At 40.1% G+C, this 21868-nt stretch overlaps 1 protein-coding gene across 2 annotated transcripts in view; it reads left to right on the forward strand.

The window, feature by feature from the left end:
* The window catches only part of LOC129831023 (DNA topoisomerase 2-beta-like), a 48890-nt gene that overhangs the window by 5532 nt on the left and 21490 nt on the right, over positions 1 to 21868 (forward strand). For both annotated transcript variants that reach the window (XM_055894000.1, XM_055894001.1), the window contains exons 3-12: positions 511 to 601; positions 2375 to 2438; positions 8695 to 8840; positions 9109 to 9206; positions 9696 to 9908; positions 10153 to 10326; positions 10565 to 10666; positions 10813 to 10950; positions 11200 to 11338; positions 20785 to 20942. In XM_055894000.1, coding sequence (XP_055749975.1) covers positions 511 to 601; positions 2375 to 2438; positions 8695 to 8840; positions 9109 to 9206; positions 9696 to 9908; positions 10153 to 10326; positions 10565 to 10666; positions 10813 to 10950; positions 11200 to 11338; positions 20785 to 20942 — 1323 coding nt within the window. The remainder of the gene's footprint in view (positions 1 to 510; positions 602 to 2374; positions 2439 to 8694; positions 8841 to 9108; positions 9207 to 9695; positions 9909 to 10152; positions 10327 to 10564; positions 10667 to 10812; positions 10951 to 11199; positions 11339 to 20784; positions 20943 to 21868) is intronic.

The raw sequence follows: 21868 nt of genomic DNA on the forward strand, positions 1-21868 counted from the left end.
CATTTTGAAATTGGGTAGTGAATCATCAGCTCCTCTTGTCATGTTAGTCATTGCAGACCTTAGAGAGATATTTATAACTTGTCAGAAATGTGCAGATACACTAGCCCATGTCAGCTAACGTTTTGTTATTTAGGTTTCTTTGCCCATAGATATTGTTGTAATTTTCTTGTCACTCAAATATCACATGAATACACATTAGACATGGCAAAGTTTATAGAATTGAAAGAAAATTTGCTTTAAAACTGCTAAATGTTCTTTGCACCCCCATGACAAAATGTGTAGAATTGCAGGAAATAAGCTTCAAACCTGCAAAATAGACATTCCACAAGCTGGAAGGGGGGCCCGAGTGAAACAGTTTGGGAACCCCTGTTCTACACAACGTTAGTCACAACAACATCCAGTTCTTTAGATATATCTAACAGAGAAATCTGGTGTTGCTCTTTGTTGTTGTTGCGTAGTCAAGTATTATGAATGGTTGATCAATAGACATATCTATTTCAACCCTTTCAGCAAATGTGGGTTTTCGATGAAGACCTTGGGATGAATCTACGAGAAATCACCTACGTCCCTGGATTATACAAAATCTTTGATGAAATTCTTGGTAAGTCTATTTATCAGGGTATTTTAAAGCAGAACATACACAGGTAACAATGTGGTCATTATGAACTAGCCATAGCACTCAGTTAATTATTAGGCTGTTATTAATCAGTTATTATCAGTTTATATCAGGGCCAGTTATTACTGTGATGGCCTCTGATGGACATTGCCTCAAGATCGGCAGGTAGGGGCCTCCCGAGTGGCGCAGCGTTCTAAGGCACTGTATCGCAGTGCTAGAGGCGTTACTACAGACCCTGGTTCATTCCCAGGCTGTGCCACAACCGGACGTGGCCGGGAGTCCCATAGGACGGCACACAATTGGCCCAGCTTCGTCCAGGTTGGGAGGGTTTGGCCGGTAAAGCTACTCCTTGTTGCGGGCTTGGTACCTGCAGGCTGACCCCGGTCACCAGTTGAACGGTGTTTCCTCTGACACATTAGTGCGGCTGGCTTCCAGGTTAAGCTGGCAGGTGTTAAGGAGCGTGGTTAGGCGGGTCATGTTTCGGAGGAAGCATGACTCGACCTTCGCCTCTCCTGAGCCCGTGTTGAAGCGATGAGACAAGATCGGAATTAGGAAGAAAAAGGGGGTAAAGAAAGGAAGCGGCAGGTAGCCTAATAATTAGCCAAAATGTCGCTGGATCGAATCCCCAACCAGACTAGGGTCTCTGGATAAGAGCGGCTGCTAATTGACTAAAATGTAAATGTAAGAGAACATAAAAATCTCATTTTTTTGACGTAGATTCTATTTTAGGCATACTTTGCTATGTCAGTCGACCAGTCTAAATTTGACATTTGATTAATTTTAGCAGACACTTTTATCCAAACAGACATACATACAGTCAATCTATTGTTGTAGGTAGGATGATAATATTTTTGTACACCAGTGACTGGAGATGAAAACCAGATTCTAGGTAGGCTTAATATCTGGTCCAACAATACCTCTGAAACATCTATTAGATGTAACCTGTTGTGTAGAGGAGCTAGCTTGTCCTTGTGTGTTCTGTGTCCCTCTCCTCGCTCCTACTCCTCATGTAGTAATTTGTCTGGAATGAAGAGCCGTCTGAGGAAATCTTTTATTGGTTGTCAGTCGCACACTGATTAAGGCAAGCGGCAGTAGAATCCAGCGCTAGTCTCGCTTATGTGTTTGGCTGACTGGCACACATGGTGTACAACCAATTATTGTACCGGAAAATGTTAGGCTCATGCATTGATTAAAAGATGAATACCCCTGTCCTGTAACAGTACGTTTATACCAGGCAGTACCTTGAGCGATCAAACTCCTGGAACTCGGTCATATGCAATGGAAGGAGACATGAGAAAACATCAAGTTTTTTTGGTCCGCACACTGTGCTCATTTAGCTGTTTTATAGTGGTGACAAGGTAATGACAGCCGTCTGTCCTCGTTGCTCAAATATTCACTAGTTCCTACCACGTCTCTGTAATTACTGACTAGACATAACTCACACAGGGTCAGTCACACAATGTCACATTACAACCAAAGCAAAGGCTTTATAATGCAAACCGTATAACACACAGGAGACTTGATTGAGGCTATTTGACTTTTCAATCTGTTTTCAGTATGAGAGACTTGCTGTGTTGAAAGGATGTGGTTTTGGATTTTATTGGCCAGACAACATTTAGGCTATTGATTCTCAAGTGTGTCTAAAGCTCTTGATGAAAATGCCAGTACCAAGTATCTTTTCGATTAGTTTCTATCAACACAATTGAATCCCTGCAGTGTACTACTTTTCATGTGAACATGATTTTCTCTACTCCACAGTCAACGCGGCCGACAACAAACAACGGGATAAGAGCATGTCGACCATAAAGATCTCCATTGATCCGTAAGTACACATGACCAGTAAGCAGTTGTCAATCATTAGTCAAGTCCAAAAACCGTACTGTGCACGTGGCTTAGGTAGGCACAGCAGCTTCTATCTGATGCATCTGTCATGAATCCGTCATTATCATAAGTTCTGTTTAACAGTCCTGTTTTGTTTCGGCAAAGCCCTCAGCTCGTGTGTAGGAGTCAAATCATTTGAGCATAGCAGCGCCACCTCAAAAAAAATGCACAGTGCATGCTGCCTAGGTAGGTGCAGCCGCTTCCCTTCATTGGAAAACAATGGCTCGCCCATTGCCATTTTTGCTGTTAGAATGTGAAAGCCCTTTCAAGCATCACTTTGAGGTAGTTGAGTGAGTGGCTGTTTAGAAGATTTAAAAAATAAACGTAACATGATGCTTTCACTCTTTAATGCCATCAGATTGTCATGCTGCCTGGGTCTCTAGACTTCTTGCCGTTAAATGATTGATATTTTAGCGGCATTAGGTGGAAATGGTTCTGGTTGACCAATAAAATAAAACCCAATAGCCTTATAAATATACAGTGCCTTCAGAAAGTATTCCTATCCCATGACTTATTCCACATTTAGTTACTTTACAGCGTGAATTCAAAGTAGATTAAATGCATGTTTTTTTCTCACCCATCTACACACAATGCCCAATAATGACAAAGTTATTATTATATATTTTTTTTAATGCAAATTTATTTAAAAAATGTAATACATAAATATCTTATTTACATAACTATTCACACTCCTGAGTCTTTACAGCTGTGAGTGTTTCTGGGTAAGACCTTACACTATTTACAATATTTGCCCATTATTCTTTTAACAAATTCTTCAAGCTCTTTCAAATTGGTTGTTGATCATTGCTAGACAACCATTTTCAAGTCTTGCCATAGATTTTCAAGCAGATTTAAGTTAAAACTGTAACTCGGCCACTCAGGAACATTTACTGTCTTCTCGGTAAGCAACTTCAGTTTATATTTGGCTTTGTGTTTTAGGTTATTGTCCAGCTGAAAGGTGAATTCATTTTCCAGTTTCTGGTGGAAAGCAACCACTATGCTTCAAAATAAATATGGAGAGTGGTACTTAGTAATGTATTGTATTGGAAATTCACTGCTCGACTGGGGGACCTTACAGATAATTGTATGTGTGCGGTACAGAAATGAGGTAGTCATTAAAAAATTATGTTAAACACTATTTTTGCACACAGAGTGAGTCCATGCAACTTATTTTGTGACTTGTTAAGCATATTTTTACTCCTAAACTAATTTAGGCTTGCTGTAATAAAGGAGTTGAATACTTAATAGCTCAAGACATTTCAGCTTCTCATTTTTCATGAATTTGTAAGATTTCAAAAAACATTATTCCACTTTGACATAATGGGGTATTGTGTGTGTAGGCCAGTGACAAAAACATCTACATTTAATCCATTTTAAATTCAGGCTGAAATGCAACAAAATTTGAAAAAGTCCAGTTGTGTGAATACTTTCTGAAGGCACTGTATCAAGGCATGAGGATTTGTCTGTGGGAGGATGTCTTTGAAAATGCAGAGCATCCATTTTGTTGAAGTGATCTGATGCCTGTGTGGTGTGGTGTGTGCGTGTGTGTTTGTGTTAAAGTCTGCATTGTGCATGGTTCAGCTGAGTATTTAGCTGTAGGTTGATCCGTGGCACAGTTGTTGGTGGCCTTGGTAGTTAGCTAACAGCAAGGGGTTTTAGTGGAGTGGTTTAGGGAGAACAGAGTGAAGACGTGGAGGAGAGAAGCGCCAGAGGAGAAAGAGATGAGAGGGGAGCGGTGGAGAAGGAGAGGAGAGGTAAGATAAGAGAGAAGAGGAGATGGAAGAGAGGAAGGAGGGTGTGTGGGAGATAACAGGACAATGGAGAGGAGAGAGACATGGAGGTACTGTAGAGGCTGAAAGATCTCTGGGTAGAGAGAGAGACAGGGAGGTACTGTAGAGGCTGAAAGATCTCTGGGTAGAGAGAGAGAGACAGAGAGGTACTGTAGAGGCTGAAAGATCTCTGGGTAGAGAGAGAGAGAGAGAGACAGGGAGGTACTGTGGAGGCTGATAGATCTCTGGATAGAGAGAGAGAGAGACAGGGAGGTACTGTGGAGGCGGATAGATCTCTGGATAGAGAGAGAGAGACAGGGAGGTACTGTGGAGGCTGATAGATCTCTGGGTAGAGAGATACAGGGAGGTACTGTGGAGGCTGATAGATCTCTGGGTAGGTCTTAATGAACAGTCAGTTCTGGAATTCAGGGAGCTCATTTAACATGCTGTTCACCTACGGCACAAAAACCACAGCAATCTGCCGAACGCACGCATTCCTCTGGGGCTTCTGTCTCCACACACAGAGAGAGAAAGAGCAGACCGCTTAGCACCAGTGTCCTTCAGCAGAGCTCCCAGTCTTCTCCCTATAAGGCCCTGTCATATCTCTCATCTTATGCACTCAGGACATGCGTTGAGAGTCCAGAACTCCCTAATGATTATCAGGTCGCTAATGGCCTGGTACTCAGTGCTCGATTGTCCCTCTAACCACTCAATGCAAATGTTATTGAAAATCACATCAAACACATCATCAAAACAGTATGTGCGTTTAAAACCCACCTCACTGTGATCAATTTGAAGAAAGAAGTTCAACAATGGGTTGAAACTGAGTGGATACATGCTCATTGTGGATGTTGTTTCAAAACCTAAAGGTGTCCCCATGCTTCCCAGCTGAAACAGTTCAGAAGAGTTTGTGCATATATTATGACAACATTTTGTGATGTTTTTGTTCGTTTCGGAATTCGGTGAGGGGTTTGTCAGTTGTTCGGGCACACAACATTTTTTCTTGAGGCAAGTCACTGAGGCCGTCATTGTAAATAGGAATTTGTTCTTAAAACTGACTTGCCTACTTAAATCAAGGTTAAATAACAAAAGTCTACACCCCTTCGTCGGTGATAGGTCAACAGTAAGGATTCTTCAGGAAAGTCTTTCTTGTCATTCAATGAGAGACTTGTTTTCATGCACATTGTTTGGTGCAGTATTTCCAAATAAAACATCTCAGTGAGATGTAAAATTGCGCAACTAAGATCTTCTTGACAAAAACGTCAAAATTAATGACATTTACTGAGTTATCTTAGATTAATTCTGACTAGTTTGAGGAAGTGTATACTGGTTACGGCATCTCAAAATGGACAAACGGTACTATTTCCGCTTATTTCTCTTTTTTCAGGTGAATGTCTTTTAAGGGAGTATGCGAGCACACTCGTTCGCCTAGCCAACTTCAGCTAGCCGCCAGCCGAACTAAAGCATGCTGACACCTTTACACAACGAAATGAACAGCACTTTATAAGGTGACGATTAATTCAAAGCCGCCATATGCATATTAGTGTGTATGCATACGCATAGAACTATATATGAGCCCAAGCCCGAAAAAAATAAATCTATATACTAAAATAATTGTTTTGCCGTTATACAATACATAGCCTACTGCATATAATGCACGACTGACACATTACCTTCAGCTACGGAATATCTCACCAACACCATCTCCTCCCCTCTCTCCTTCATTCCTTTCTCGAGTGTGCAGAGAGGGATTGTCAACACTTGAAATATGTTTTGTTGTGGAAACATGTTACTATTGATGTTCCCGAACAGATTTCACTTGGTTTCCCAAATTAAGCACTGGGTAGCTACAGGAACCTAGTTGGAGAGCCTAGGACATAGAGAGTTTGGGCAGAATATCACCTGTCGCTCAGCAGCCTCCTCAAACAGTGGCTGATGTGTAGAGTGAAATAACCAGAGTAGCCTACCTGGTATGAGTGAAAAACTAACCAGTGGGAAAAACAAACCTGCGGGAAAGTGGCTTCCATTCGCTTTTCGAGTGCGTACGGATAACTCTAAGTCTAATGTATAAGACCTGTTTCAAATGATCACTTTTACTCTCAACCTAGCCACTTCATATTCGCACTCACTCCAGAATGGGAAAAGTATCCTTTCTATTTCATTCAGCTAAGTTCAATTATATTCTTCTTACTATAAAATCAGATAATATAAAATAATGGCATGGGACCAGTTGAGTCTCCTCAGAGGAGGTAGTGGAGGACCATCCATAGTGAATTTCATAAAAATAATGAAACATTAAAGTTATGCTTTTAGTTAAAACTATACTAAATATATTAACAATATATTCAGCACTCTGTAGGATAGCACCATGGTGTAGCCAGAGGACAGCTAACTTCTGTCCTCCTGGGTACATTGAATTGAACCTAGGAGGCTCATGGTTCTCAGCCCCTTCCGTAGACTTACACAGTAATTATGACAACTTCCGGAGGACGTCCTCCAACCTATCAGAGCTGTTGCAGCATTTTTAAATTTTTGTATTTAATCATTATTTAGCTAGGCGAGTCAGTTAAGAACAAATTCAGATTTACAATGAAGGTCGACCAGAAGGCAAAAGGCCTCCTGCGGGGACGGGAGCAGGGATTACATTAAAAAAATCAAAAATAATAGTACAAAACACGCATCACGGCAAGAGAGACACCACAACACTACATAAAGAGAGACCTAAGACAACTAGCATGAACTGACATGTTGTCCACCCAATCATAGGATCAGAGAATGGATCTTGTACTGAAAGCATAAGCTAAAGCTAGCTAGCACTGCAGTGCATAACATGTGGTGAGTAGTTGACTCAAAAAGAGAGAAACACAATAGTTATACAGTTTTGAACAAATGTACTTATTCCAAAATTAATAGAGAGATATATTTTGTTGTATATATTTTTACACTTCTCTTACTTAGCTAGAGTCTAATGCAGCTAGCTAGTTTAGCATACTTAAACACCCGGCTCAAACAGAGAGGGAAGCTATTTTAGATAGCTGGCTATGGCTATCCAACACTGGAACTCATCCAAGTCAAGATAAGCTTTTGGTTTTATTAATTTATTGCCACATGGGCCCGCCTGTGTAACTTCTAAGCTGCTTGCTGCTGACTGTACACTATACTGCATGATTGTAGCAGGTTTACTAACACGTTAGGTCTAGTAGCTATGTTGACTATGACGTGGCAATGATGTAGGCTGTGTGTAGCGGTTAGCAGTCATGATATGAAGGTTTGGCTTGGAAAAGTTTGTGCTCCTGGTCACGGACAGCTGATGTGTTATGCACTGAAGTCCAAAAGCCAAGGGAAAAGGTGAGAGGAGGAGAGTGCGTAGTTAGATGCGAGAATAAATTATATATACAATGAGCTGTTTGAATGTGGCTGCTATGAAAGTGAACTGTGTGATCAGGGGTAAATTCATTGAGCCGATTCTGTTGAAAAACATTTCTTAAACGGAAGCTAACAGAATGGAACTGGGATAAACATACCTGAGTTTGTCCAATAGAAACTCTTGTTTGCAAATGTTGAACTAACAATTACACATTAGATCAGCTAGATGCAGGCAAGAGTGCAAGGCGGTATTGAATGTGTCACTGTCTGTCACCTTGATAACTCTAATTCTCTCTCTCCCTGTGTGCACCTACGTTATAAACTTTCATTCGTAGGCTAGGTTGTAGCAACCTCATGATGAGTATAGGGAAAATGTTAGTATCATGTAGTAGCCTGAATCTATTGACGTCACACTGAGCTGGGTGAATGAAATATTAATGAATATCACCCAATGGGCTGTAATAGAAATAAGGCCATGCTCATGAAAAGTTTAAAAAAAAACACTCCCTCATCTTAAACAGCACCAATCCGCCAATGCATGGAACATATAAGCATATCTTGTCTGCTAAATGAACAAGCCTACAGTCAATGGCACATAGCCAGATAACATACAATAGACCAACTCATATTCTGTTCTTCTGAAATACATTTTCTTCATATCATAATGTTTCTTTAGACCTGAATAAAATAAATAATGGATTTATTGTGATGGTGTATATTCAATTGATTTATTAGAATTTTTAAATTGTAGATGTTCCAAAAGCGTGCATCAGTGGTTTGTATTCGTGGAGGCCTGGAGATGCTAAACATTTATGTTCATTAACGATCAATTACCGTGAGACCGGCAGTCTTTTGCATGACAATAACCGTCTGACAAAATGTCATTACCGCCAGAGCCCTAATCTAAAGGTTAGTACATCTAAATGGAAATACGTAATGGTTATTCAAGTTGGGTCATGATGCTTCTGTCTGTCCTGTGAAGTTCTTTGGCATGCATTGTTTATCCCTCCGTGTTTATCCCTCCACGTTTATTCCTCCGTTCATCCTCCTCTCTTCCTTCAGTGAGTCCAATACCGTCACCATCTGGAACAATGGTAAAGGCATCCCCGTGGTGGAACACAAAGATGAGAAGATGTATGTTCCCGCTCTCATCTTCGGACACCTCCTCACCTCCAGTAACTACGACGACGAGCAGAAGAAAGTCACAGGTGACAAAATCATTCTGAAAACGAGAATCTAATTAATTTACTATTGTCCATTTGTGTAACACCATTTCTTATGGTTTCGATAAAGCTTCAGACAGAACGTCCAACCTAAACCATTTTTACTGTCTGCTTTTATGATCTCAACTGAATAGTTTTGTGCTACCCCTTGCAGTGCTTAGTAACACAACACTGGAATGAGTGAATGACTATAGCTCTTCAAGGACAATCTCTCCATAGATGAAAGCATGTCTCCCTTCTGTTTTCCTGCTAGGTGGAAGGAACGGGTACGGTGCTAAACTCTGCAATATCTTCAGCACAAAGTTTACAGTGGAAACTGCCTGTAAAGAGTACAAACACAGCTTCAAACAGGTACAGACAACGAGAAAGCACAGTGTGATTGACTGTTGTTTGGTCAACCTTGAAAATAACGTTCTTCAAACAGCTGAACTCCAGTTGATGTTTTGTAGGAGTACAGTATGTAAGGGGGTGAGTATGAGTTGATTTGCACTGTCGGGGATGGTCTAACAGGATTTTTATGTTGATATTGTAGGAGTCTATATAGTTTTGGGGAATTTTGGTCATTTCTCATAAGCCAGATGGTTGTTGTCTTTGTGGTTTGTCCTACAATTTTCACTTTCAATGAAATGACTCACCAAAATAGTGATAGTTTGTTCAATCAGTTTCACAAGGCTTTTTATTAATTCGTATCTCTTTGATGGAATTTCACCATTCACAATATTTAATTCTAGTTTTCTTTACATGTGAAGAATGTAGTGCATTTCATGACAATCTCTGTCCCCTTCTTTCTCTCTCTTTTCCCCTATTTTTCTCTCCCCCTCTTTCTCTCTCCCTCCTTAGACCTGGCAGAACAACATGGGGAAGACGAGCGACCCCAAGATCAAGTTCTTTGACGGGGACGACTTCACGTGCGTGACCTTCCAGCCGGACCTGTCCAAGTTCAAGATGGAGAAGCTGGACAAGGACATCGTGGCTCTGCTCACCAAGAGGGCTTACGACATTGCTGGCTCCTGCAAGGGCGTCAAAGTCATGCTCAACGGGAAGAAACTCCCTGTAAGTCTCCCTACCCCATGTAACCGCACATAGTAAGATGGGCTGTCCCATATACACAGACTATATGCTGTACATAAGGTGCCAAGTCTTGGAAGACCCTGGGCAGAATGTTTTGACTTGAAATAAAACAGCTCAATTCACTACACCTGTTTCAATACAATGTAATTTGCTAATAACCTTTCCAGTACCAGAGCCACTATCCAGACCCGGTTTAGGCTCCTCTCACCTGTCCTCGTCCTCCCAGGTGACTGGGTTCCGCAGCTATGTGGACCTGTACGTGAAGGACAAGCTGGATGAGGTGGGCGTAGCCCTAAAGGTGGTCAACGAGTCCATCAACGAGCGTTGGGAGGTGTGTCTCACCATGAGTGAGAAGGGATTCCAACAGATCAGCTTCGTCAACAGTATCGCCACCACCAAGGTAACATCCCCTCAGGGAATTATGTTGTTATTTACCAGAAATCTACCCTTTGATTTAGAAAACTATGACTTGACCAATCTAGGAATAACGGACAGAAATGAAGTGCCATTTGCATGTGTAAATATACTGGGATGAGTGTGCATCTTAATGGTATTCACATCTCGGAGTATGACTTAAAACATGTCTGATGTGGTAGAAAATGATTCATGTACTACAATGCTTGTTTTGTGTCATTCAGGGTGGCAGACACATTGATTACGTGGTGGACCAGATCGTAGCCAAGCTGATAGAAGTGGTGAAGAAGAAGAACAAAGCTGGTGTCTCAGTCAAACCCTTCCAGGTTAGTTATTGCCATCGTATTACTGTGTTATTACTGTCATGTTACTACAATAGTGTTACTAGTGATTACATTCTTAGTACACTGGTATAGGAGCAACCTAATGTAAAGTTTGGTCAATTTTAATGCTTTGTTTTTCTCTCCATCAGGTGAAGAACCACATCTGGGTGTTTGTGAATGCGTTGATCGAGAACCCGACCTTTGACTCCCAGACCAAGGAGAACATGACCCTCCAAACCAAGAGCTTTGGTTCTAAGTGTCCTCTGTCTGAGAAGTTCATCAGAGCGGTAAGGAGATTCTTCTTCTTAAATTACTTTTCTTTACCACAAGGAAATATCACTACCTCCTTCATGTATACATCCTATGTTGTGCATTTACTCTCTACATACACTGTTTCCTTACTGAGAAAGTAAAGTTATTTAGATTTAATTGATATCATATGATCCTAAAATCTGTTCCATGTCCTCTTGTGTTCTCAGTTCACCTGGAGTATTAAACAATGATATATCATATTCAATTATTTATTTTGTCTGTAGGCGACTAACTGTGGCATTGTGGAGAGTATCCTGAACTGGGTGAAGTTCAAGGCCCAGACACAACTCAACAAGAAGTGTTCTTCAGTGAAGTACAGCAAGATTAAAGGCATCCCCAAGCTGGACGACGCCAACGATGCCGGTAAGACAACCACAACTACTCTGCCCTGCTATGTTCCTAATCTACTTATCCACCAAGAGGGCCTATTTTACCAAATGTTTATATTGACATTAGTTGAAGATATTTAATTAGGCTGGGGGAACAGAGCTAGGCAGTTGGGCCCCACCCCACTTATAAAACATTAGGGGAACACTGTTTCCCCTCCCTCATTGTCGTCACACGTCATCAGAGTGAGCAGTTGAACACTGTATGCTGGAAAACACCCGGTTTGTTATTTTTGATTAAAACTAAACCGCTGTTAATTGAATAAGAATACCAAACTTGTTTTTGCGTGGATTCTGCGACGTGTTTAGCTTTTAACAGCTAGAAAACACCTCTAACCAAACAACAGTGCTAGGTGGCTGTATTAGAGACACCAGTTGTCGTCGTGGGAAAGGCGCATTGTTAAAAACTTTTGAAAAACAGTAAAGAGCCAACCTGGATACTAAGAAGATCCTGAGGGAAATCGACGAGTACCAACAGCTTTAAGCTATGGAGGAACAACATACTCCATCATGGAAAGATCCGACTACCTCACAAAATAACTTTAAACTGACAAAAAAAAGAAAAACAGATGAATCTACAGACGTGGATGATTTACTCTACCTTTGAAGTAGAGGCTAGTGCTCTGGCTGGAATCCATGCAACACTGGAAAAGTTGTGTGAGGAGGTAGCAGGGCTAAGGGGGTTTGGCCAGAGTAAAATTCTCACGCTACAAGGAGAGAACAAGGCACTCACAGCCAAGGTAAAAATCCACAATTCTAAAATGGATTGTCTACTCCATTTTACACTTCCTCTAGAGACTGTAAACAAGGTGGCTTTCCACTGTGTACACAGACTTGGAGCTCGGAGCGACAAGAACAAGGGTCCCTGGCCGATTATCGGAAAATTTAAACACTACCAACAAAAGGAACTGATCAAAAGCAGGGGAAGGGAGCTTAAAGGGACCAAATTTAATCTCAATGACCAGTTTCCAAGGGAGATAAACGAACATCGCAAGAGACTGTATCCGGTACAGAGGCAACAGAGGGAGAGGGGTAAGCGTGCCTTTCTCATTGTGGACAAACTCTTTATAGATGGACAGCTATTCCGAGACAGCTCCGTAACACCGTGGCTGTACTAAATTGTACAGGGACTTCAGGTTACGAAAAAAAGAAAGTATGGGAACTTTAAAAATATCTGAACACTATGAAGTGGATATAAACACACACGTACTCAATTACATGCTCGCTTACACATACGGACTTATACATACGCACACACACACCTGATCTCGCTGTCTTCTCTCCCTCTCTCTATTCTCTTCTCTCTCTCTCTCTCTCTATTGTCAAGAACTGTTCTATAATTGAATATGTTTCTTGTTTGTCCATCTTTTCTATGCATTTGTCTACATGTTTATATATGTTTACAACAAGCAAGGGAAAGATATCAGAATGGAGACATTGGGGAATAATAACATATTGTACAGGATAAATTTGTATCGTAGTGAAGCCGTCTCCAGAGTAATGCAAGGTCTCTTTCATGATCATATGAAACGTCAATTGCTCTGGTAATGCTGGGATGTGTTTTTCAATCATGTTAAAGGTAATTATGATGCAGCTATGACGGTGATACGATATGGATTACAATTATCATCATGAATATTAAGGTTATACGCACTACATGTTACACACAGACACTCAACCATGCAAATTGGCGGAGTTATTATTTTTTTGGACAGCACACATTATAATCTTACTCTTATACAGACATCGTATACACTCTCACTAAATCACATCCAATATTTGGCACCCCAATGGTGGAACAAACTCCCTCACGACGCCAGGACAGCGGAGTCAATCACCACCTTCCGGAGACACCTGAAACCCCACCTCTTCAAGGAATACCTAGGATAGGATAAAGCAATCCTTCTGCCCCCCCCCCCCTTAAAAGATTTAGATGCACTATTGTAAAGTGGCTGTTCCACTGGATGTCATTAGGTGAATGCACCAATTTGTAAGTCGCTCTGGATAAGAGCGTCTGCTAAATGACTTAAATGTAAATGTAAATATCATACACATCAACCTACTCAGATTTACTACACACATAATATCTTATCTCAATTTTCTAACATCTGTGGCATTGGTTCACAGGCAAACAGGCAAGGGAATAAAACATATTGCTAGAACCTATTTCTTGAATTGTAAATATCAGACATTTGAAAGCTCTAGTTTTGATACCTCATAATACCTCTGATGGCAGTAACTTTACAAGCACTAATTATGGACAATTTAGACTGAGAATAGTATCTAGTTATGGTAAGGGGTGAAATAAGTATAGCCAGTTACAATTGTAACGGTTTAGCAGATTATAAAAAAAGAAGATCAGTCTTTGTGTCTAAAAGAAAAGGAATATAACATATATTGTTTACAGGAAACTCACTCTACATCCTTAGATGAAGTTGCGTGGAAAAGGAATTGGGTGGTGAAATCATTTTCTGTCATGGACAAAGGAACTCAAAAGGTGTGATGATATTAATTAACAAAAATTTCGATCTGAATGTGCAAATAGTTAGGAATGATTCGCAAGGAAGGTGGATTTTTAAAAATATGAAAGTGGACGAAAAAGATTTGGCTCATTAATCTATATGGTCCAAATCAGGATGATCCATACTTCTTCAAAAATATTTATACCAATTTATTGAACTTACAGGCAACAAATGATCAAATCATTATGGTAGGAGACTATAACACAGTGTTAAGTACCTCAATGGATCGTAAAGGAAATCACTCTACAAACTCATCACACCGTGCCCTTAACGAAATCACAAATATTATGGACACATTAGAAATAGTGGATATTTGGAGTCTAAAAAACTCAGACCTAGTGAGATTTACATGGAGGAGACTTAATTCTCTCTTTCTCTCTTGCATCAAAGGTTAAAAAAGTTGTAATAGGAGACAGAATGCGATCAGATCATCATCTAATTGGCCTTCACATAACTCTTATAGGGTTTCCACGTGGATGGAGATATTGGAAATTTAATCAAAGTTTACTGGAGGACAACTTATTTTTAACTGAGACAAAATCATTTATAACTGAATTTTTCCAGTATATTAAAGGAACAGCAAATCCACTTATTGTTTCGGATACCTTTTAAATGTACCTTCAGAGGTCATTCAATTCAATATTCATCAATTATAAAAAAGCAGTTTCTGGCTAAAGAGACAAGACTAACAAGGGAAATCCATGAACTAATAGTACAGGTAGATAGCAATAAAAACAATACTACAGAGATACAAAATAAGTTAGAGGAAAAACAAAAATAACTTGAGGAACTTATTCAAGAACAATCTAATATAATCTATTACAAAAATAAAGCAAACTGGATGGAATATGGAGAAAAATGCACAAAATTCTTCCTGAATCTCCAACACAGGAACGCTAACAAAAATTATTTGCAGAAACTCATTACTGAAGACGGAGTCATCTATGATTCCCCAAATGATATTTTAAAAGAGGAAGCTAAATATTTTAAGCAGATGTTCTCTTTTCCGTCTCATCGTCTCCCACTGAATGAAGATTACGGTAAGGAATTCTTTCCAAATAATACAAAAATGGAAAATGAACAAATGTACAGAAAGATCAGTGCGAAGGCCAAATTACAGAGGAAGAACTTTTTGAGGCTATTAAATCCTTTCAGTCTGGAAAACCCCCAGGGCTTGATGGCATACCGGTAGAGGAACAGTTGAAGTCGGAAGTTTACATACACTTTGGTTGGAGTCATTAAAGCTAGTTTTTCAATCACTCCACAAATTTCTTGTTAACAAACTATAGTTTTGGCAAGTCGGTTAGGACCTCGACTTTGTGCAAGACTCAAGTAATTTTTCCAACAATTGTTTACAGACAGATTATTTCACTTATCATTCACTGTATCACAATTCCAGTGGTTCAGAAGTTTACATACACTAACTTGACTGTGCCTTCAAACAGCTTGAAAATTCCAGAAAATTATGTCCTGGTTTTAGAAGCTTCTGATAGGCTAATTGACATCATTTGAGTCAATTGGAGGTGTACCTGTGGATGTATTTCAAGGCCTACCATCAAACTCAGTGCCTCTTTGCTTGACATCATGGGAAATTCAAAAGAAATCAGCCAAGACCAAGTCTGGTTCATCCTTGGGAGCAATTTCCAAATGCCTGAAGGTACCACGTTCATCTGTACAAACAATAGTACGCAAGTATAAACACCATGGGACCACGCAGCCGTCATACCGCTCAGGAAGGAGAAGCGTTCTGTCTCCTAGAGATGAACGTACTTTGGTGCGAAAAGTGCAAATCAATCCCAGAACAACAGCAAAGGACCTTGTGAAGATGCTGGAGGAAACAGATACAAAGGTATCTATATCCACAGTAAAACAATTCCTATATCGACATAACCTGAAAGGCTGCTCAGCAAGGAAGAAGCCACTGCTCCAAAACCACCATAAAAAAGCCAGACTACGGTTTGCAACTGCACATGGGGACAAAGATTGTACTTTTTGGAGAAATGTCCTCTGGTCTGATGAAACAAAAATAGAACTGTTTGGCCATAATGACCATCATTATGTTTGGAGGAAAAATGGGGAGGCTTGCAAGCCGAAGAACACCATCCCAACCGTGAAGCACGGGGGTGGCAGCATCATGTTGTGGGGGTGCTTTGCTGCAGGAGGGACTGGTGCACTTCACCAAATAGATGGTATCATGAGGTCGGAAAATTATGTTGATATATTGAAGCAACATCTCAAGACATCAGTCAGGAAGTGAAAGCTTGGTCGCAAATGGGTCTTCCAAATGGACAATGACCGCAAGCATACTTCCAAAGTTGTATCAAAATGGCTTAAGGACAACAAAGTCAAGGTATTGGAGTGACCATCACAAAGCCCTGACCTCAATCCTATAGAAACTTTGTGGACAGAACTGAAAAAGTGTGTGCGAGCAAGGAGGCCTACAAACCTGACTCAGTTACACCAGCTCTGTCAGGAGGAATGGGACAAAATTCACCCAACTTATTGTGGGAAACTTATGGAAGGCTACCTGAAATGTTTGACCCAAGTTAAACAATTTAAAGGCAATGCTATCAAATATTAATTGAGTGTATGTAAACCTCTGAGCCACTGGGAATGTGATGAAAGTAATAAAAGCTGAAATAAATCATTCTCTCTACTATTATTCTGACATTTCACATTCTTAAAATAAAGTGGTGATCCTTACTGACCTAAAACAGGGAATTTGTACTTGGATTAAATGTCAGGAATTGTGAAAAACTGAGTTTAAATGTATTTGGCAAAGGTGTATGTAAACTTCCGACTTCAACTGTATATCAATCCTTTTTTGATATACTAAAAGCTCCATTGTTAGATTGTTTTAACTACTCCTATAGAAATTGTTGTCTGTCAGGTACTTAGCAGGAAGGACTGATTTCACAATTATTAAAACAAGACCCAGATGGCAAATATAAAGGTCCTTCTATTAAAAAAAAACCTGGAGGCCCCTTACACGTCAATGTTGTGATGCAAAAATACTAGCGAAATGTATAGCACTCAGAATTAAAAGGGTTTAACCAGGTATTATTCATCCTGATCAGACAGGTTTTTTCCATGGACGATATATTGGAGATAATATACGACAACTACTAGAAATAATAGAACATCATGAAACATCAAAGAAGCCAGGCCTGGTATTTATAGTGGATTTTGAAAAGTCATTTGATAAAGTAAGACTGGATTTTATTTATAAATGCCTGGATTTTTTTCGATTTCGGTAATTCTCTTATAAAATGGGTAAAAGTGGGTATAGCAACCCCAGGTGTAAAATAGTAGATAGCGGCTGCTTCTCCGAGAGTTTTGAGTTGTTAAGAGAAGTTAAGGATGTCTGCTGTCACCATATCTATTCGTTATGGCCATCGAAATTCTAGCTATTAAAATGAGATCCAATAACAACATTATAGGATTAGAAATCCAAGGCTTAAAAACGAAAGTGTCCATGTATGCCGACGACTCAAGTTTTATATTAAGTTCGCAAGCTAGTTCCCTGCAATGTCTCATTGAAGATCTAGATAACTTTTCTGGACTCTGGACTAAAACCTAATTATGATTAGTGTACAATATTACATATTGGATCTTTAAAAAATCCAACTTTTACATTACCCTGCAGTTTTCCTATAAAATGGGCTGATGGTGAAGTAGACAAACTTGGTATTCATATCACAAAATATATAAATAAGCTCTCAACAATGAATTTCAATAGAAAACTAAAAATAGACAAGATCCTGCAACCATGGAGAGGTAAATACCTGTCTATTTATGGAAAAGTTGCCCTGATTAACTCCTTAGGCATATCTCAGTTTACTCTGCTGCCTACTCCTGATGATTCGTTTTTTAAATCATATGAGCAAAAAATATTTTCTTTATCTGGGACGCTAAACCAGACAAAATAAAGCGTGCCTATCTATATAATGAATATGAATTGGGTGGGTTGAGAGCATTACATTTAAAAGCACTAAACCTCTCTCTAAAAAGTTTTACTTGAACCCTAAATGGTTCTCAAGTAGATTACTAAGAAAAGCTCATCGTTTAAAAATGGCCTTTTTGCCTTTGTGCAGATCGCCATGTCTCATTTTCTCTCTTTTTCAAACAAGCATTGCAGAGCTGGCTACAATTTCAATTTCATCGCCCTGAAAAGATAGAACAAATATTATGGCTGAACTCAAATGTGCTGGTTGATAAAATAACTGTATTTATGGGAAAGATGTTTGAAAAGGGTATTTTTATCTTAAATGATATTGTAAATTGGAATGGTAGAGTTATGTCTTTCATGGAGTTATTAGAATTGTACGGGAAGGTCTGCTCAAACCAAGAGTACAACCAATTGATTACAGCATTAACCCAAACATGGAGGAGGCAGGTGGCAGCGGGAGGAGATAGGGAACTGGTCTTTCTGCCAAATATAAAGGATCAAAACTGGCAGAGGAATAAAAATAGCATAAATAGGAAAGTATACCAGTTTCATTTGAGATCCAGTATGTTGACAACTGTGCCACACAGATTGCAAAATAGTTGGGAAGAGATTTTTTATGTACCGATTCCATGGTACAGGGTGAATGAGTTGATATATAAAACAATGCAAGATTCAAGACTTTTTCAGCTAAAATTATTACATAGAATTCTTGCCACCAACAAAATGTTGAATATTTGGGGCATAAAATCATCAAAGCTCTGCAGATTTTGTTGTGAGGATACAGAATCAATAGACCATTTATTTTGCTATTGCCCTCAGGTAGCCTGTTTCTGGTCTCAGGTTCAGGAATGGCTGAAAATGCAAAACATTGATCTAAAATTGACCCTAGAAATAGTACTGTTAGGAGATCTGGAGAGACCTGGTCAGTCAATTAGTAATATACTAATACTCTTAGTAAAAGTATTTATCTTCAACTTGCAATCTGTGGATTCTATTCGATTACATAGATTGAAATTGTACGTTAAACATCCCAGCGTAGTTGAAAGATATACACTACCGTTCAAAAGTTTGGGGTCACTTAGAAATGTCCTTGTTTTTGAAAGAAAAGCTATTTTTTGTCCATTTTAAAATAACATTAAATTGAGCAGAAAGTCCTCAACTGACAGCTTCATTAAATAATACCCGCAAAACACCAGTCTCAACATCAACAGTGAAGAGGAGACTCTGGGATGCTGCCTTCTAGGCAGAGTTCCTCTGTCCAGTGTCTGTGTTCTTTTGACCATCTTAATGTTTTCTTTTTATTGGCCAGTCTGAGTTGTGGCTTTTTCTTTGCAACTTTCTTTGAGAGAGGAACTCTGCCTAGAAGGCCAGCATCTCGGAGTCTCCTCTTCACTGTTGACGTTGAGACTGGTGTTTTGTGGGTACTATTTAATGATGCTGCCAGTTGAGGACTTGTGAGGCGTCTGTTTCTCAAACTAGACACTCTAATGTACTTGTCTTCTTGCTCAGTTGTGCACCGGGGCCTCCCACTCCTCTTTCTATTCTGGTTAGAGCCAGTTTGCGCTGGTCTGTGAAAGGAGTAGTACACAGTGTTGTACGAGATCTTCAGTTTCTTGGCAATTTCTCGCATGGAATAGGCATAATTTCTCAGAACAAGAATAGACTGATGAGTTTCAGGAGAAAGTTCTTTGTTTCTGGCCATTTTGAGCCTGTAATCGAACCCACAAATGCTGATGCTCCAGATACTCAATTAGTCTAAAGAGGCCAGTTTTATTGCTTCTTTATGAGGGCAACAGTTTTCAGCTGTGCTAACATAATTGCAAAAGGGTTTTCTAATGCTCAATTAGCCTTTTAAAATGACAAACTTGGATTAGCTAACACAACATGCCATTTGAACACAGGAGTGATGGTTGCTGATAATGGGCCGCTGTACGCCTATGTAGATATTCCGTTAAAAATCAGCTGTTTCCAGCTACAATAGTCATTTACAACATTAACAATGTCTACACTGTATTTCGGATCAATTTGATGTTATTTTAATGGACAAAAAAATAGATTTTCTTTCAAAAACAAGGACATTTCTCAGTGACCCCAAACTTTTAAACGGTAGTGTATGTTGTATAGAAATCCAAAGAGAGTAGCCAGCAGAGATAGGGGGGGATGGGCTGAGGGAAGCTGAGGGTTGGGATGTGGAATTGGAGACAGGTGGGAGTGGAGTTGCTGGGCGGGAGATAGAATGATGGTCAAAGATAAAAGTATAAAAAATAAAACATAATAAAAAGTCTGAATGACAATGAGGGGCAGTGTTTTTACAGCTAATGCTGGTTTACCTGAGGCTGATGCAGTGCAGGTGTTTGTACACATGCATATACACACACTCTCATTCAAATACACACACACACACACATGTGTAAATAGTGCCAGACATGCACTCAAACATATACAGTTGGCCTTGCTGTTATGATTTTAGTTGTCCTTTATGTCTTTAGTTGTTTTATTTGCGTTGTTGTTTCCTTTTGTCTTTTTCTTTTTTCTCATGAGTTAATTTTATTGGTTGTTGGTGCATTAGGGGGGTTCTTGGGGGTGGGGAATGGAATTCATTTTCTTTTTTATTATTGACTTTTTCTTGGGGGGCAGGGTGGCTGTGGGAGGGGTCTCGGATGGTGGAGGGACAGCTATGTGAAACTGTGGGGGGATCTTGGAGGGTTTGCGTCCCTGTCTTTTTTGGCCTTGTGGGAAGATCTGTTGACGTGCCCATGAGCAGGGCATGGACCCTGGATGCTTCTGTGTGTCGCTCTGAATGGGAGTCTGTTGGATGACTGGTGTAGTTGTTGAGCGGCTTCACTGCAAGTATATTGTATGTTTTGGATATTCAAAAAAATATATATAATAAAAAAAACACTGTTTAAACTCTCACTCAACTGCACGTTTTACCTCTGTCTTCACCCCCAGGTGGTAAACACTCGTCTGAATGCACTCTGATCCTGACTGAGGGAGACTCAGCCAAGTCCCTGGCCGTCTCTGGGCTCGGCGTCATCGGGCGAGATCGCTATGGTGTCTTCCCACTAAGAGGAAAGATCCTGAATGTACGAGAGGCCACACACAAACAGGTGGGTGTCTAGAGAGCCGTTAGGTTGAGCCCATATGTTCACTTGGCTACGCATGCCTCTCTCTAATATCAATATGCCTCGTCCATTACTGTCCTGGTTAGTGATTACTGTCTTATTTCACTGCAGAGCTTTTAGCCCTGCTCAATATGCCCTCAATATGCACTGTTCGAACGTGCTAGACGGACAGTTCGTATAGCATTTAGCCGTACCCTTATCCTACTTCTCCTCTGTTCCTCTGGTGATGTAGAGGTTAATCCAGGCCCTGCAGTGCCTAGCCCCACTCCCACTCCCCAGGTGCTCTCATTTGTTGACTTCTGTAACTGTAAAAGTCTTGGTTTCATGCATGTTAACATTAGAAGCCTACTCCCTGAGTTTGTTTTATTCACTGCTTTAGCACACTCTGCCAACCTGGATGTCCTAGCCGTGTCTGAATCCTGGCTCAGGAAAACCACCAAAAACCCTGAGATCTCCATCGCTAACTATAACATTTTCCGCCAAGATAGAACTGTCAAAGGGTGCAGTGTTGCAATCTACTGCAAAGATAGCCTGCAGAGTTCTGTATTACAATCCAAGTCTGTACCCAAACAATTCAAGCTTCTACTTCTAAAAATAAACCTTTCCAGAAACAAGTCTCTCACTGTTGCCGCCTGCTATAGACCTCCCTCTGCCCCCAGCTGTGCCCTCGATACCATATATGAATTGATTGCCCCCCATCTATCTTCTGAGCTCATGCTACTAAACAGCCACCACTAACATTTAGTGGCCGCTGCCAACATACTGACTCAACTCCAGCCACTTTAATAATGGGAATTGATGGAAATGATGTAAAAATGTATCACTAGCCACTTTAAACAATGCCACTTAATATAATGTTTACATACCCTACATTACTCATCTCATGTATATGTATATACTGTACTCTATAT

Source organism: Salvelinus fontinalis, chromosome 32 (genome assembly GCF_029448725.1).
Source record: "Salvelinus fontinalis isolate EN_2023a chromosome 32, ASM2944872v1, whole genome shotgun sequence".
Lineage (NCBI taxonomy): Eukaryota > Metazoa > Chordata > Actinopteri > Salmoniformes > Salmonidae > Salvelinus > Salvelinus fontinalis.